Below are 17,478 nucleotides of genomic sequence, written 5' to 3'. Positions count from 1 at the left end.
GTGCAACAAGAAACCCTGTGGTAACAAAACAAATATTTACATTGTGCAACCTGAGCTTGTGTACATGTTGGTTTTGTGTGTTTTCCTGTCATTGCTCTGTAAAGCTGTAAGTGAGTGTTTTGCAAGTAAGAAAATTTGTGCAAGGGACAGTGTGCAAGTGGCCACAGCTACACCACCAGCTGTATCGACTGTACCAGAAAACGACTGCACTAAAAAAGCAGTCGAAGAGGCTGCTTGTTGTAAGAACTTCAGGATGTGAACTTTTGTTTCAGTGATAACATGAATATACACAATTCAATATACTAATGTTTCATGAATAGTACTTTTCAACGTTTCAGCAAACCAAGCAGCTCAGCAGATGGTGCCTGCAGACTTTTCCTTGTGTGATGGTGCTCTGGTAAGTGCAAACTTTTCAGTGTACTCATCAATTCCACTTTGTGCTTGTTAATTACGAAGAAATTCGGTTTTTTCGGCGACCCTGTGGTCCCTGTACTTTTGCTCACGGGTGTACATAACTGATTCTAGATTTGAAATCGGTGATGGTTTCAATAACTTAAAAAAGCCACCACCATATTTGTCCACGATATTTCGTGAGAACAACCATAAAAAAGTCTGAATGGTCCCCATGCAATAGAGACTTAAATGCATTGTTATTATGATTGCTCAAAATCTCAAGCTCCAGGTGAGAAATTGAATACTGGCATATTAAGCATAGTACATACCAACTATGGCCACCGGCAGATGTAATAATTTTTTCACCCACTGAACAATAGAAGCCAGTAGGTCATTCTCTTTTTTCTTCCAAAAATAATTTTACTATGCATAGTGCGATGTCTGTATAGGAGTCTGTATACATGTATAGGAGTCTAGGTTCATGGGTGTTCCTACTTGCTTACATATGTTATAAATGGGAATGTGTTCTCATTGCAAGACGACATTAATGTGTGACTGGGCTGCTGTCTTTTGGAGATACTTTTTTTGTCACTAGCAATGACATTCTAGTGCCAGGTGCATTGGCCCAGTTCTAGTGTCACAAAATCTTGGGAAAGTGAAAATATTCTCAAAAGTGTTTGTCCGAGAACTGCCCCTCATCGCTGCAGATTGGTCAGGGAGAAACTTCTGCCACTTTGTTGTTATAATTTTTTTCTGAAATACTTAAATGAAACTTAGCGTTGTGCTACTACTATATACATATAAATATATATAGCACGTTTATAGATATATTTCTGACATGTTTGTGCCTGCCTATACATTATGGCTGAATGTTCATGACACCTTTTTAAAAATATTTTCAATTGTATTTTGCAGGCTTCACTGTCGCAGAGTACCAGGCGGAACCAACGAGGCTAAAAACTAGCCTTTCCTCGCTGCTTTCCCGGGAAGTGATGTAGCGGGCGATCATGTAAGAATGAACTTGCAACATGTGAGCAGTAGCCAAAGCTCCATACAGGTCATGCTGGTGGTAGAAACTGGAACGCTGAGGCAAACCACAATATTTATTTGTTTACTTATTCATTTATTTATATTTATTTGTTTATACCTCACTAAAACCTTACATGCCTCCTGGAAGGAACTGGGTAAAATGAGGAAGTATTATTACATCAAAGTAAACACATTAATAAAAAAAGCAAGAAAAAGCATAATTCGCATAGCACAAGCATGATGAAACATTTTTTATTTAGGCAACTAGTCAACGTTTTATACAAATTCACATAAGTCGCAAAATTTCAAGAAACGAAGCTATAAAGTTAACTCTTACTGAAATAAAAAAAAAAACGATATCGCAGTTCTGTTATTTGCACCTAATCCATAACTAAAGTTGGCAAAATTGATGTATCATACACTGCTCTAAAGTACAATCACTAATTTGTGAGTAGGACGTGCAAAACGCTTATAAACATTGGAACATTTTTCATGTTAGGTGTAAATTCATATATCGAATTCCTTGACTTAAGCATAGCTGATCCAGTCTGCAGAACTGCAAGATGTGTTTTTGATGCAGAGTTGTGGATTTACTCATGCTTTTACTTTTTTTTTTTAACCGGCCTATTTTCAATAATTTTTACTTCTAGGCTCCAAATTGAAATTCCTCCTGCAACCGCTAGACCTTAACTTTCTCAAATCCTACAAATTTCATTCAAAATAGCCATGTGGTTGTCTCAAAACAATTTCGGAATTTTACACATATTTGAGGAGAGAAATCAGAGTTGGCCCTTAGCTAAAGCTTGAAGCCAATTCCAATTTGCCCAATTAACAGAATTGTGCTTGCTATCTTTTTTGGAGGGGAGGGGGGAGTTACAGTTCTAAACTGAATAAGTTTTGTTTTTGTTTTTTCGAATTGTGCAATTTTCAACATTTCTTAATAAAAATTGATGGCCTAAATGTAAATAACAATTAAAAATTGTTTTAAATGTAACAAACATAATCAAATTCAGTCTCGAGGTTGCCGAGAAAAATGATTTCACTATTCACATGTATAGGAGCACCTGAGCTTAATCGTTTTCTCAGGTATTGTGTGCGTCAGTCTGGTTTGTATTTCCCACCATAATTTTGGAATATTGGGTCTGATCTCAAAATTTCCTCCTTAGAACAAAATTCAAGCTTTTTAAGCTTTGTACAATATATGGTGTAGTTCTCTACAAGTACCGCTATTTGCCCCATTTTACAAGGACTGCCAGTGTTCTTTTTACACTTAAACATAGGCCAGAATCCTGCGTTTTTTAAATTTAGTGTGGTTTTGTGAGGCTGACGCATAACAGTGCAGTGCACATATATTTGTGCACATTCATATGAATCTACTTTCAGTATCCAACCATTTCAGTATCCAACCATTTAATGTGCATGCACTGCTGGAAAGCAAGTTCTCCTGCAGTTTTAATGCAAAGCTTTCTTGGATTAGTTAAGCCTGTTTTTGTCAGGTGTCAACTCCAGTAGAGTCTGCCACTAATTTTTTTCCCCTCATGTTTCGTACATCAGCACCACCAGCTTGACCCGAGAAGCGCATTGGCAGCTACAGTTTCTGTGTTGCAAGTTCTAGTCTGAAGCATGTATGCAGACTGTTCTATAGTCTGAAATGTCTATGGTATGAAGCATTTGTCTAGTCTCAAGTGCAATAAACATTTAAAACAGATGACTTTGTGGTTGTAGTGCCAGTTCTTTTTTTTTTTTTCCACTGCATTTACTGTAATCCTTAATGCCTACAGTACAGTTCTCTAGAACTTCAGTAAAGTACAAGCACTTTACACACATCGACGTAGGATTTATAGGGATTTGTCTTTTGGAACTGTAAAGCAACTGCAGAGAAATGTTCTTAAGGAAATTCGTCTTTAGCATTTTTAAAAGAACTCCATAGAAACATTCTATAGAAATTTCTTTACACTCTTAAAAGGAACTCTATAGAAATGTTCTATAAAAATTTGTCTTTACGATCTTTAACTCCGTAGAGATGTTCTATAGAATTGTGTCTTCAGAGTTCCTATAAGAACGCGGTGGCCAAGTAACTTCTGGAACTTTATAGAAAAATTCTATAAGCAGTAAAAATAAACACAATAGAATTCTATCAAACAAGTTCAAAAGACTTTCTAAGAAAAAAAACACATTAAAAAGTTTCCTATATGTGGCAGCATGACAAAAAAAGAGATAAGTTACAGCCATACTGTTACGTTTGAATAGAGAACATTCTTATGGTTGTGATGTTTTGACTGTTTCTTTGTTACGTCTAGAGGTAACACGAGGGAAATCAACGTTACAGGAGCAATATACAGGGGGTCTCAACTATCATGGACCAAGATTTAAAAATATGCAAATGCCACGTAACTGGACAGAACCAAAGTAATGTTGTTTGCCGTCGCTTGGAGATACTCAGATTATTTTTTGCATTCCACTTAATTACGTAAGTAGTCTTAGTTAATTAATCAAGTTCGCAAATATTATAATTAGATGAAAAGTGTCAATGAGAAAATTGTAGAGCAACATGAAAAACTCCGGATTCAGTTTCTTTTGCTCAATACATGCTACATAAAAGTGTTTTTCCGAGCGTGAAAGAAGCCCGTGAATACACACAAAGTGCCTCCCCGTCACGCGTACCGCCTGCAGGGCACAATGACCAGCAGCAATGCAAACAGTTCAGGGATACCCGTGAAACGCAGAGCCCCCGACACCACCACCGGGAATGTGTCCAGCAGTGGAAACAAGAAAAAAAAAAAACAATGAAGAGAGAATAAAGGAGGCGAGGTTCTTTATGTAAATGTCACGTGAGTCCTTGACTTTTATATGGGAGAAGGCAGGAGAGAGAGAGAGATACAACTTTATTGTCGCTCCACGGATTAATGAGCAGGTGGCCTGAGTCTAGGCTACCTCTGTTAGCGTGCTTGATGGCGGATAAGATGTACGCTGCCAAGTGTACATCTTATCCCTGAGTTCCTGGAGTTTGGTGGTCATAGTCGCCCAGGGTTGGGGTGTAGCGATATAAGGAGGTGGGATGAGGTAGTGTAGGAGGTGGAGGGCGGCATATCCACACGATATGATAGGTGTTCGTGCGGTCGCCGCAGTGTATGCACGGAGGGGGTCTTCTGTGAGACCTCGGAGAAGGTGGAGGCGGGCTGGGGTCGAAAGGTCTGTGCATTGCGGATGATGGTGCTTTGACATATGATGTGCGGGTGTAGGACAGTGAATAAGCGGTGCCTGTATGGCTCGTGTGAAGGTGAGGCTGTGTGTGTATGCAGGGAGGGCGGTCTTCTGTGAGACCTCAGAGAAGGCGAAGGCGGGCTGGGGTTGAAAGGTCTGTGCCTTGCAGATGATGGTACCTTATTGACGTGTGATGTGCGGGTGTAGGACAGTGAATAAGCGGTGCCTGTATGGCTCATGGGAAGGTGAGGCTGTGTGGCTCGTCTGGGTAGATCCGGGGATGACGGGAGCCCGGGAAAAGGTTTCTCGGACGAGCAGGTTAGCCACTTCATTGCCCGGCATACCCTCGTGACCTGGGATCCGGACGATTTCGACAGGTGAGCGTAGGTCACGTTTGCTTTGTTGGGCGATGTCGTGTGGCAGGGAGTTATGTATCAGATGCCGGCAAGCGGCCGTCCATGGAGTCCGTGAATATATCGGTGCCCGTGCTAGTGGAAGATGAATGTCGCTTGCAGTGGAACGAGGAGGAAAGAACTGCACAGAGGCGCTTTAGTAGCCCAGTCATACAACTACGACATACTCCGCCACGCTGAGAAATTCCGTCCGGTCCACTGAAGAACGCGCAAGTTCCTCCGCACATTTACTACCACTCTGGAGCACCCCTGCTGGTCAAGGCAATGGTAGAGACCGTCTGCTGAAGGGAGGGTAGCTCACCTCATCTAACCATCTGCCCCTATCCCAGTTATTATTAGACCACTTAAATTATTGCGGTAGAACACTGCATTGATGCTACGTCACAACTTTCAGTGTATGACCATGATTCCTTTAGCGCCTTTAGTGAGGGGTCCTATAAATAAAAACAGCGACTATTGCAGTGGGGTTTAAGTGGTGACGCTTCTACGGACTTGCTATCATAAAAGCATATCCATGAAAGCGAAGAAAAAATAAATCATTCAGTCGTTTATTGTTTTCTTCTTATTATTTTTTTGCGTCATCACTACGTTATTTCTTATCAGTGTTTCATATTACATCATGTTCGTACTTTGAGCATTAGGTTTTGTGTAAGAACATGAAAAAAAAAAAAAGAAATACAAACAATACTGTTTTACGTCTCCCCAGCTTGCATACAAGCGTGGCAGGTTTTAGCCTCTTGTCTGGCAACCATCAACTCCATACGTACCATTCACTGAGGACATTATTCTGGGTCTTCGGTATCACCCAGTTCGTCCTCCTCAAGCACTTTGCATAATATGCAATTTCCTTGCTTTAGCCAGAGGAATCCAACAGCAAATAAAATGCCTAATAACTATAATAATGATACCAAGGATGATGACGATGTTTATTTCTTCAAAGTTTTACTCAAAGTAATTTAAGAGTGAATGAATAAATACAGCTAGGACAGTGATAGTGTTTTTGTTAATCAGGAAAAGTCGACCTCGAGCCACCTCCTGAATTGTAATGACAATGGGAACAGAGCGGTGGAGGTACACGTTGGAATGGTGGGGCTGGACGCGTAGGGGGGAGGGTGTTAACTCGGCCTCAGGAAGGGGGGGGGGGGAGGTTAAAACACCCGAACCCCCCCCCCCCCCCCCCCCCCCCCCGTCGGTGCGCCACTGATGTATAACAGCCGACGCGCTTGAACCGCCGATCAGATTTCGTCCATCGCCGCCTGTACTCGCCGCTGTCGTTGAGCTTGAGTGTTAGTTGTTTTGTGGGCACAAGTTCGCCCAATAAAGAGTTAGCTTCGTGACTCACAGTTTTGCCACCATCCTATTCTTAAAGGGCAACTCCGGCGATTTTTTGACCATGTCGAGCTAATAAAATATTTAGCTTCCCGAGACCCTTCTGTGACGCACCTGATAGGAGAATTGTTCCGCAAATTCGAAAATAATTTTAAATAAGCAGAAAAGCGCAAAAACTAAACCGAAACCTGAGCAAGCAGCCGAGCGAACCTCTGCGTGTGACGTCACGAATGCATCCCCGGCGGGGAAGGCGCGCAACGCATGCCGGTCTCGCCCGCGGGGCGAACGAAACCGGCGAAGAGCAGACGCTCAGCTTATTCGTGACCGCGCCGGACTTTCGGGGACCTTCGGGTTACATTGCAAGCTGCACCACCTATTCGGATCTGTCAAACAGTGACAGTTATGATTCAGACGAATTCAATAGCCACGAATCGCCGTCCTCCACCACTAGAGCCAGCACCCATGCGCAACATATCGCGCTGCGACGTGAAGACCAAGGGTAGCCCTAACCACTGATATACGCGCTGCTTGCTATTTTAGCGTGCGTCTAAATGTCGTACAAAAATCCCTCACGTGACTCGATCCTAGGCACCTAGGCACACGATCATTTAGAGACTTTTGAGAAGGCGCGATGGTGGCGCCAAGCGACGACGGCATGCGAAGGCGTGTTCGTTCTCGGCGTGATCGTTCTCTGGCCCGCGCCGACCGCGCGTTGTTCAACATTGTGTGTGTGATTGTGCTTGCGTTGCTTGTGTATTGGTTGTAGGTTCTGTGTTACTTGGTGGACAGCCGTGAGTAATGGTTGTGTGGCGGTGCGGCTTTGGCCTCGGTGAGCTCTGGCAATACAGAACCTGCGTTGTGTGATCGGTGTTCCTTGACAATGCGGAGGTGGTGACGATTGAAATGTCGAAGTGGCGTAGCGCCTCGGCAGCGCAGTTCAGCGAACCGCGTCCGCCTTTGCATAACGGACGTCGAGGGATGTGCTCCTCTCTACAGGTCATAAAAATGTGACAGCGTCGACCGCCCACGGTTCAGCGCTGAATGTGTGGTTCAAGTACTGTGCTTGAAACGAATGGCGCAGCTGTGATGGCAGAACGCCATGAGGCCTCAGTTTGTGCTCTGTGCTTGAAACGAGTGGTGCAGCTGTGGTGGCAGAACGCCTTGAAATCCGTGCTGTGCAGACGCTCGAAATATCCAATTCGCGTCGGCGTCTTGGCAACGGCCAGTTCGCGAACCGGCGCCCTGGAGCGGCGCCTCTGTGCCCGCCCTATTCGGTAGCGTCGACGCAATAATATTTACGTAACCAGTCCTTGTCCTGACAGACGCCGATGGCGAAGGTCCTGCGATATGCTGCCGGCCAGCTTTGCAGTTTTTCTCACATTAAAAACATGTAGCATATATACATGCCTAGCATGTGTTATAAGACAATGTCTACCATGAGAAGATTGTCAGGAGTGCCCCAGTACTACTCCCAATCTGGCATTCCACGCTTTGCATGCCCTCAGTAAGCATGATGGCAAAATGGGGAGGCTAGCTAAGCTGGTTTGTTCTTTGTGTTTTGTCAATTTGATGAGAAATTCTTAGCAATGTTCTTTTAAGGTGCTTTTAAAAGATGTTAAGCCTACCAAAAAACTGCACCATTAGCAGTGTTCTTTGGTGGTGACAGAAAAGTGAAACTGCAGACTAAGTTGGTCATGCCCACATTTTTGGAAAATTTAAGAGCAATATCGGCACCCACAACCATACAACTGTGATTGAGCCATGGATGGCCACATGCTTTCTGCACAAATTATAGGCCCTTACGCAACATCAGTGAAGAGCCAACAGGCCAACGTACTGTGTTCCCTTCGACCTAGGCAGTCTACAGTTCATTGTTGTCGCAACAGCTGATTGCCCCGCAAGTTCACAGCCTGTGCCTTCTGCTGCTACTACGGTCAACTCGTCACCCGTGCACAACACTTCTAGTTGCCCTAGTGGTAGTGCCATTGCTTCTAAATATTGAGTAACCACACATTGTAGGCTACAAGGGCATTGTTGCACTGCATCTCATCTCCATGTGTGTTGTGTTGCTGTTTGCATACATGTCCTTGTTTGATAAGTGCTCTGAATTTTTTTCACTACTGCAATGTCTCGACTGCACTGTGGCAGTGTTGTATGTACTATCGATTAACCTCCATATACACAAGTGCTTTGATCATCAATCTTCAAAAATGCAACCTTCATGCTGCTCCTTCCTTCACCAGAAAGTTTGCATATCAAACATTATTCTTGCCCCAACTAGAATTGGCAGGTTCAATTTGGTCACCTCACCAGGCATATCTAATCCACATTCTTGAGTATAGCCAAAACTGTGCTGCACAGTGGGATTGCAACCAATATTTGAGCGTATCTAACATTATGTTGTCATTGTCACTACCATCTTTGCAATCATGCCAGAATGTAGTGTCACTTTGTCTGCTACATAAAATCATTCATAGTGAGCAGTCGTCCACCTTGCCTCTTGTTTGTCAATTCCACACATCTAGGTGCTTGCACAATCGCCTTAGCGTCCAGCACATTTTTGGTCGAACTAATGCCTTTGACTTGTCTGCTTTGCCACGTGCCATTAGGCATTGGAATGGTCTTCTCAATAACATTGCTGACATTAACAATACTGTAACCTTCAGACAAAAAATCGGTATGTTTGGGTAGTGTTCAAGTGGTTTCTATTTCTGGTGTATGTAACTTTTTTTATGTAATTATGCAATCGTACTATTCACTGTATAACCCAGCTTTCTAATGGTAGAATTTTACTTCACGATTTTATAATTTCTGTTCTTTTCAATTTATTGCGTTGATCTTGTGTCGCTGTTTATATTTCTAACGTTGTATAACTTTTTCGCCCCTTTGTTATGCAATGCCCTCCCCCCTCCACGCAATACTCCTTCTGGAGCCTGTGACGTAGATGAATACATAAACCAGATGGCACTACTGTTTCTTGTGAAATCAAAATTGTGTATATTGTTGTGGTTTTACCAATAGAAGCTCTAAATTGTAAATTGTTCTGCAATGCCGGCAACGTATCCATAACAGGCCAGTTGTGTATATTGCCTAGAATTATCGTTCTTAGACCCTGAAAAGTCTGGAATATCCTATCTTCCTGTCTGCCCGGGTCTTTATCCATTTTTCCGTAAACTTGGGTCACTGGGTAATCCATGGTAAAATGGGTAGAGCACTGGGGCTGCTGTGCTGAGGACACCCAGTTTGAAACAAAAATAGGTCACGAGGTATGGGCCGGGCCGCTCACCAATGACAAAAAAAAAATTTCTTAGGTGCTGGGCAGATTTGAATCACCGACTTAGCGGTAACCCTGCTAACAGGCGGAGAAGTCCAGAGGGACTCGTGAGAGAGGAGCCCGGCTCATACATGACTGATATCTGTGGTGGCAATACAATGTCTCTACATTGTTTCAATGCTATCGTATTAGCATCGGCATCATCGTGAAATGGGTTGTGCCAGAATTTTTCTTTCTAAATTTATTCGCCTGTACCTATGTGCCACAGCTGAGCTTCTATCTCAACATTAGTTGATCTCAACTGAAGTAATGTATATATAGCCTTAGCTATAATTTCTAATGAGCATGACTGATTCTAATCAAGAGTAACAGCCGCTTCAATTCCTTCACAATCTGCACCTGCATTATCAAATATGTTATAGTGAAGTGAGTCTGCTACAACTGAGGATCGAACATGTTTTCAGTTTCAACCAAACCATGCAAGTCAATTTCATGAAAGTGGCATTACAGAATTCACAGGCATTCAATTGCACAATGCATGCTTATAGGCAATCTTATATTCAGTTCATGGCAGTTGCCATCTTGGGCTGTCGTAATCTAAATTTTGTGCATAGTGACGTCAAGTTTACTTAATCCTGGAACATTAAAAACACCTGTGCACTGACTCTAGGTTGTTACAGCCAGAAAAATGGGCATGTGAGCAGCCATGGTGAGGGCACCCCAAAGCTCCAGTAAATAGGGTGCCTGCATGCGCTCATCCCCCCCCCCCCCCTTCACCATTCAGTGCAGAGTAGGGACAACTGCGTCATTTGCAACTGAACAGAAGTTACAAAAAAAGAGTTCCATAGAAAAATTTACTTTACTTTTCATTAATTGTACATAATGACGGGAGTCTGCAGTCAGGCATTCCACTGACTAAGGCACATGCAAACAAAAATGAGTAGCTCATGAAAAATTAAGCCCTCGATCATGCAATATACATCCATCACCTGTGCACCATCAGCCCGATTACAACTTTTCTATTACTGTGCAAATATAGCTGTAGCCATTTGCCTTTGCACACTCAACTTCTTTCAGTGGTTTATGTGTTCAATTCATTAGATATCTTTAGTGGCACCCCTAATTTTTTTTTTTTTTTTTTGAGAAGCTCAATCACCACATATCTGTGATGCTTTGTTTCCCAAGCACCAAATAATGCCAGCAACCTCATCACGTTATCATGGCAATCTCTTAAAAGTCACAATTTTATTTGGTCGTTTTGACAAGATTGCCAAGCTGATTAAACATGAATTGCACTGAATCCTTCTATATAATCTCAACTCTTTCCTTGATCAGCACCAGTATATCAAGCTTAAAGTTGACAACTTGACGCATCACTTTCATATTCTTCAGGATAGGTAGGTTATCTTTATGTTTGCTTGGATTGTTACACATTTTTGATGGCAAGCGCCATGAACACTTCCAAATTTTGCGAGAACTTTCATTTTTCAACTTCTATTTCATCAGTGACTCCACCACACCTACCGGTGTGATAGTTATCTTTACATACAAAGAGTATGTTATACTTTCACAAGCATCATCCAAATGTGGTTCACGTTTAAGGCATTCACCAGACATGGTAAAGCAACATTTGGCAGCAGTTGCAGCAAATAGAGCAATGTAACAGTCAGAAAAGCAACCAACCTAAGATTTTACAGCAAAATCCCATTTTTGCAGCTACTCTGACGCCATTGCTGTAATATAATATGTAGAAAACAGCCTAAGCTAATGATCAAAGAACTGCTCAGTGACAACAGAAATTCAGACATGTGATCAAACAACCGCTCAGTGATCCACAGATCCAGATGTGATGCTGCAGCAACTGTGGAATTCCTTTCACGTGTTTTCACAGTACACCCATGTGCACAAGAAATCTAACACTATAGGGTATACCATTTGGGTAGCTGCTTTGGTGCTACTACCACTGCCAAAGTCCTGCACCCCTCAGTCAGTCAATGGGCACTGAAAGCACTGGATTTGCATGTAAGTAACACGACCACAAATATGATGCAGCGAGCGGCTTTTGGTCTCTCCTTATTGTGATTATATGTGTCACGAACCCGAATATAATGCGAGGCGCGTCCTGAGGCTGGAAATTTCAAGGAAAAAAAAGGCAATATCCGTGAAAGTGAGCCATCAGGTATAGGGTGTGTCCTTCTACATTGAGCTTATTCCAATGACAAAATTCTGTGAGGCACGTGACACAGCCACCAACTCCACACCCCCTCACCACACATTCGTGCTGAGCCCCAACCCACAAGATGGACTCCCATGTCTCATGTGAGCAGTGAGTGATAATCCTAACAACATACAGCTTGTTTGCAAGCAGAAACAAAAATAAGGGTTCTGCAAACGCCACATTCGAGTTGAGGCTATATTCACAGCATAGCTGCAGTGCACGTTTGCTTGCTGTAGAGACTGCCATCATAATAAACATGCACGGCATTGTTGACAGCATTGTCTCAGCGGGCTAAGATACGATTTGTTGCCCTTTTTGCACAAAAGCACGCGTCTCAATTGTGCGAAATTAGGGCACCACAGCTGCACCACTCGTTTCAAGCACAGTACTCAAACCACACATTCAGCGCTGAACCGTGGGCGGTCGACGCAGTCACATTTTTGTGACTTGTAGAGAGCAGCACATTCCTCGACGTCCGTTATGCAAAGGCGGACACGGCGACGCCACTTCGACATTTCAATCGTCACCACCTCCGCATTGTCAAGAAACACGGATTACATAACGCAGGTTCTGTATTGCCAGAGCTCGCCGAGGCCAAAGCCGCACTGCCACACAAGCACTAATCACGGCTTTCCGCCAAGTAACACAGAACCTACAACCAATACACAAGCAACGCAAGCACAATCACACACGCAATGAACAACGCGCGGTCGGCGCGGGCCACAGAACGATCACGCCGAGAACGAACACGCCAGCCCATGCCGTCGTCGCTTGGCATGGGTGTTCTGTGGCTTGGCGCCACCATCGCGCCTTCTCAAAAGTCCCTAAATGATCGTGTCCTTAGGTGCCTAGGGTCGAGTCACGTGAGAGATTTTTGTACGCGCTATTTTAGGTGTTTTACCCCTCCCAGGGAACCGCTTCGCATGCTCACTGTAAAATGTGGAGCACGACTTTCCGCATTTGTATCCCACAAGAACGCCGCTGACAGTCCAAAGCACCGACCGGTGCATTTGTTTACATGTGCAGGTACAGCGACCACTCGTACGTCGTTCGCTTGAGATAGCCGCTCATCGGTGACATCAGTTAATGTCAGAACATATCAAAACACGTAGATTTTGTGCATGTAAGCACCGTTACATCACTCTGGGTCGCGCTGATACGTGCGACCACACACCTTCGGAAACAGCGAGCGGGAGACCGTAGTATAGGCAAGCGTTGTGCAGCCTGCTTATCATTCTTCGTATTCTCTTCATGCACACAATTAGTGTTCCGTAAAGTAGACATAGATTAGGACATTGCACGTATGATCGTTCATTTAGAGAATGTATAGTTTTCTCGCTGAAACGCCGATGTCGTGAAGTATGACATCGTTGGCAGCTGAACGAGACGGTTGTTTGCGCATGCTGTATCGAAGCTAGGGGCCTCCGCTTGCTGCCCATTTGGGATACGAGGCAAACAGTGCACCTCGTAAGCTAAATAATTAGTCAGCATAACAATAGGCAATAATACACCCCATGGATTTGCGTAGTCACATTTCATTTAGGGAAGCGCCGCCGAGTGCATGCGACTGGCCGCATTCGAGAACGGCAACGTATACGGATGTTGATTGCGCGTCGTGTTGTCGCTTCTAGCTTTTTGTGTGTGCACTGTACGAAATGAGGAATGGTTTATTTCAAATCCGTATGGTCAAAACTGTACAGAAGCAGCTTTCCTCATCCTAATAGCTTAATTAGCTTCATATCAGTGGGTCTGGTCCGCCAGCTGCAGACGCACGAACTCGGCCACTGTGATAGGCTTAACCTCGGCTGAACGCGATCGGCACCGGCTCAAACTGTGTTTGCGGATGGCCATCCTGAAGTTCGTGCAGCCAACAACGCAACACCGCTTGCCACCCCGCATCACTTGCCCATCCACAGGGAATGCAACTTCTCGCGACAGCAACATCTCACGCCAAGCACTAGCTCACGATCGCCGACTCCTGCACGCTCTCGTCGCTGTCGTCTGCATGATCCCGGCATGCTCTGCGTGGACTATTCCTGACGTCATACACAATGTGGCCTATAACTGAGGAGGAGGTAATGTAGGGTGCTCGAGGCAATAAATTAAATTGATTTGTAAAAAATCTGTGCAACTCACAAGCCTGCTTTTTTTAGGAAATGGCGGAGGTATTCAGGGGAACAGACCCAGCGAATTTCATCGACATCCGTTGACATCGAAAAATCGCCGGAGTTGCCCTTTAAACGTCACTACAACATGACAATATGACAAGGGAAAGGTTTCCCCATCCAGACACCGCATCGACATCGATGCAGAGAGCGCGCAGCCGCACGTGTCTCGTGGAAAGAAAGACGACGTGTCATATCGGTGCGCGAGAACGCTGAGCACGGTGCGAGGCCTTCTTCCGTGGTCCCTGTTGGAACGTTTCTGGCTGCCGTCTAGAAGTTCGACAGCGTTCGTTCAGTGCCCTCGTAATTCGCCTCATTAGACTGCGAGTGCAAAGTGATCGTTTTGGAGTCAAGTCGATCGTTGCAAGATGGATGCCGGGCCTTCGAAACGAGCATACGGCTGGGAGCCTCTGCAAGGACCCGACGAGGCAAAGCGTCCAAGACTTCCTTCGTCGGATACTCCACCAAATGCTCCAATGACTTCTCATGGGGTCAATCCTTCACCCCACGGCGGGGTCTCAGAAGCTGACATGCAAGAGCAGATGCAGTTGATACAGCAGCACGAAGAACTTTGTATGCAGTGGGCCGCTGCTACGGACAGGGTGCGTGATGATCCCGTGGATTCGCCGCCTGGCCATGCCTCCGGGGGGGAGCAGTTGCCGCCCGTCCATCTGGGCCATCCTCCTCTCATCAACTTGCAAATGGCCCGCATTTGCGAGCGAATGATGAAGGAACGCCAGAACCGTACACGTGACAAGGTCGACCATCCGTTCTCTGCGTAGCCCTCGATCAGAGCAGCTCGGCGCGTTTGTTCAGACGGCGATTCCCACCACGAGAGAGAGGAGGTATGAGGCCGCCACAAACCAGCTACTCGCCGTAACGTGATGGGCGTCTCTTCGCAAGAGGACATGCGCGAGTTCTCGCACCACGAAGACCTGACCAAGCATCTTGGCTATGTAGGCAACGATAAAACAGCAGCAATAAATGTCGGGTCTGAACGTCTGAGTATGTCTTACGGTGGTGTTTATTTTAGGGGAAAAAATTCGCACCCGCCAGAGGTGCTCAGCGGCCATATGGAGTTTAGATACTGAGTTCACGGTCAGGAGTTATTCCGGGCTGCGGCAGCAGCAAACCTAATGTGGTGGGATAAAAAAGAAAGAAAAGCTCGTGAATAACGCATTATGTGCACGTGAACCCCCAAGTGGTCGAAATTAATCTGGACCACGCTATACTATTCCGTCATATACTCGTGTCTTTGCGACACCAGGCCCCAGCGCAGTTCATAAAAAAAAAAGTAATTCAGGGAGGTCTGCATAACACCAAAAGCTGCACATGGTGATAGCCTCAAAGGCAGCGAGAATCGGGCTGTGAAGGCATAGCACATTGCTGCTGTCGCCATCATCATCTTCTTCCACTTCTTCATCTATGTAGTCGACGGGGTTCACAAAAGAAGTTGACTGGTTGGTTGTTCCTCAGTCAAACGGCGCAACCCACTCAGAGGATCGGCCATAAATCGGGCAATACAAGGGTTCAAAAAATACAAATTTTGTTACTGTTGTAAGAGTTACCGAAAATGGTTAAAATTTAAGTTACGGCACAGGCATGAAGTCAAGGTATAAAAGAAATATGAGAACACAAAAAGAAGAAAAAATCTAAATTTTGGAATGCAATTGATCAAAACGTTCGTCAGGTGGCGTTCATGTAAGCAAAATATTATCATCATCAGCATCGGCTCGAGCGTTGTCGTCTTCTTCCGCAGCTCGATTTGCGCTCGTGCTCGGCACGCTCTTACAGTGGCTAGAATCTAGCCACTGTAACGCTCTCGTGCCACTGCTGCCGCATTCGTCGTCGTCGTCGTCTGCTTCAACAGCCATTGCGTTGCCGCAAATCATTCCAGCGCACTTCTCTTTTCTCCCTCCCTCCCTCCATCCATCCAACCGCCGAGCGTCCACACCCCTACTGCGCATGCGCATCCTCCTCCCCCTCCTCTCCTTGTCTCATCTCCTCTCCGACGCTCCTCTCCTCTCCGGATTGCGCAACGAATGGCAACACCTGCGGCTCCGCGCGCGATAATGCGAAGCAGCTTAGGTTAGAGACGCGACGGTAGGCGCCCAAGAGGCACCGGCAACAGTCACCAACGCCGCGCGCGTTCGGTGCGAACGCGGGCAAAACGCCGACGGCGTCGACAACAGTTCTGCGCTTTGCTGGTGCTGCTGCATGTCCAAGTTTATACAGCTGATAAAACTACCTTGAGTCGACCGCTTCGCATATTACTCAGGGTTCCCCTACGGGAAGATGGTGTAATTTTTATTTGAACATTTCAAGTAAACACGTGCATCGAGTTCAGAATGCCGTCACGATCAACGATGCCAAACCCTGCAGCGCTATGCGCCGCGGACGCGCCACAAAATAATAATAATAAAAATAATGCCGTCCTCCTCTCCTGGCCTTTCCGGTATCCCCAGCAGACGTCTCGATGTCACCAGGGTGCATCTGGAGGTGTCCATTGGTCGAACAAGAACCTACAACTTCCGGTTTGTCTGCTAGCAGGTACGCGCGCTCCCTGCTCTTCCTCGTCGTGTTGCTCGCTTGTGCACCCTTGCGAATCGGTAATTACAGCCCGCAACGCAAGTGCCAAATCAGTCACGTTCCAACACAGTCGTGCTTAGCGGTCTCATTAGCTGCGCGAACAGAGTCCAATAGCGTTGGCCTTTCCAGACGTGCGCGCAACACAGTGTACGCTTCGCATGAGCACGGGGTGCCGGCAGCAACAGCGGGTAGCCGAGAAGCGCTGAGTCGCGGCTAATAAGGCCCGTCGTTACCGGCAGCGACTTTCCAATTGCTAGTGAGATACAGCGGGAGCGTGGTACTGCGGGTCACGTGACTTCCGCGTAACACGTATTGTCATGGCAATCGTGGAGCTCAGGTGCTTAGGGACTTTTGAGGCACTGGTCTGGCGCGGCGGCTGCTAGTGTGAGTGTGGCTTATCTCCGGGACCGCGCGCAGCGACCTTGCCGAGCGTAGATCGTTTAGGGCGCGTTGAATGTCGGGCGGTGTCTGGGCCACGCCGGCCGCGCTTTATTATTGTAGTGTTTGTTCTAGTGGCGGAAATCCTTGCAGTAGTGGTGGTGTGGCATGACGGCTTCTTTTGATCTCGGTGAACTGTGGTGGTGTAAACAAGCGGATTTACAGGGTGCGAGAGAAACGATGATATTCCTAAATAAACGCATCACTGTTTTGATGATCCAAATATAATCTCACTATCAGGGAGGGAGCAGCCTACCTGACTGGAGCATATTTTTTTATTTGGGGTGTTGCTACACTGCGCTCCGCAACACCCCAACGACCGCCGGCTTCCGACGCGAGCAGTATCCGCTTGTTTACACCACCATAGTTCACCGAGATCAAAAGCCGTCGTGCCACACCACCACTACTGCAAGGATTTCCGCCACT

General features: G+C 45.7%; 1 protein-coding gene across 1 annotated transcript; it reads left to right on the top strand.

Moving 5' to 3' along the window:
- Positions 1–14,393: 14,393 nt before the first annotated feature.
- LOC119437585 (uncharacterized) lies at positions 14,394–14,807 on the top strand. Its single transcript, XM_037704615.1, has one exon. It carries the CDS (start codon positions 14,394–14,396, stop codon positions 14,805–14,807), a length of 414 nt encoding a protein of 137 aa, XP_037560543.1.
- Positions 14,808–17,478: the final 2,671 nt, after the last annotated feature.

Source organism: Dermacentor silvarum, chromosome 1 (assembly GCF_013339745.2).
Source record: "Dermacentor silvarum isolate Dsil-2018 chromosome 1, BIME_Dsil_1.4, whole genome shotgun sequence".
Lineage (NCBI taxonomy): Eukaryota > Metazoa > Arthropoda > Arachnida > Ixodida > Ixodidae > Dermacentor > Dermacentor silvarum.
This window is presented reverse-complemented; position numbering and strand designations above follow the sequence as displayed.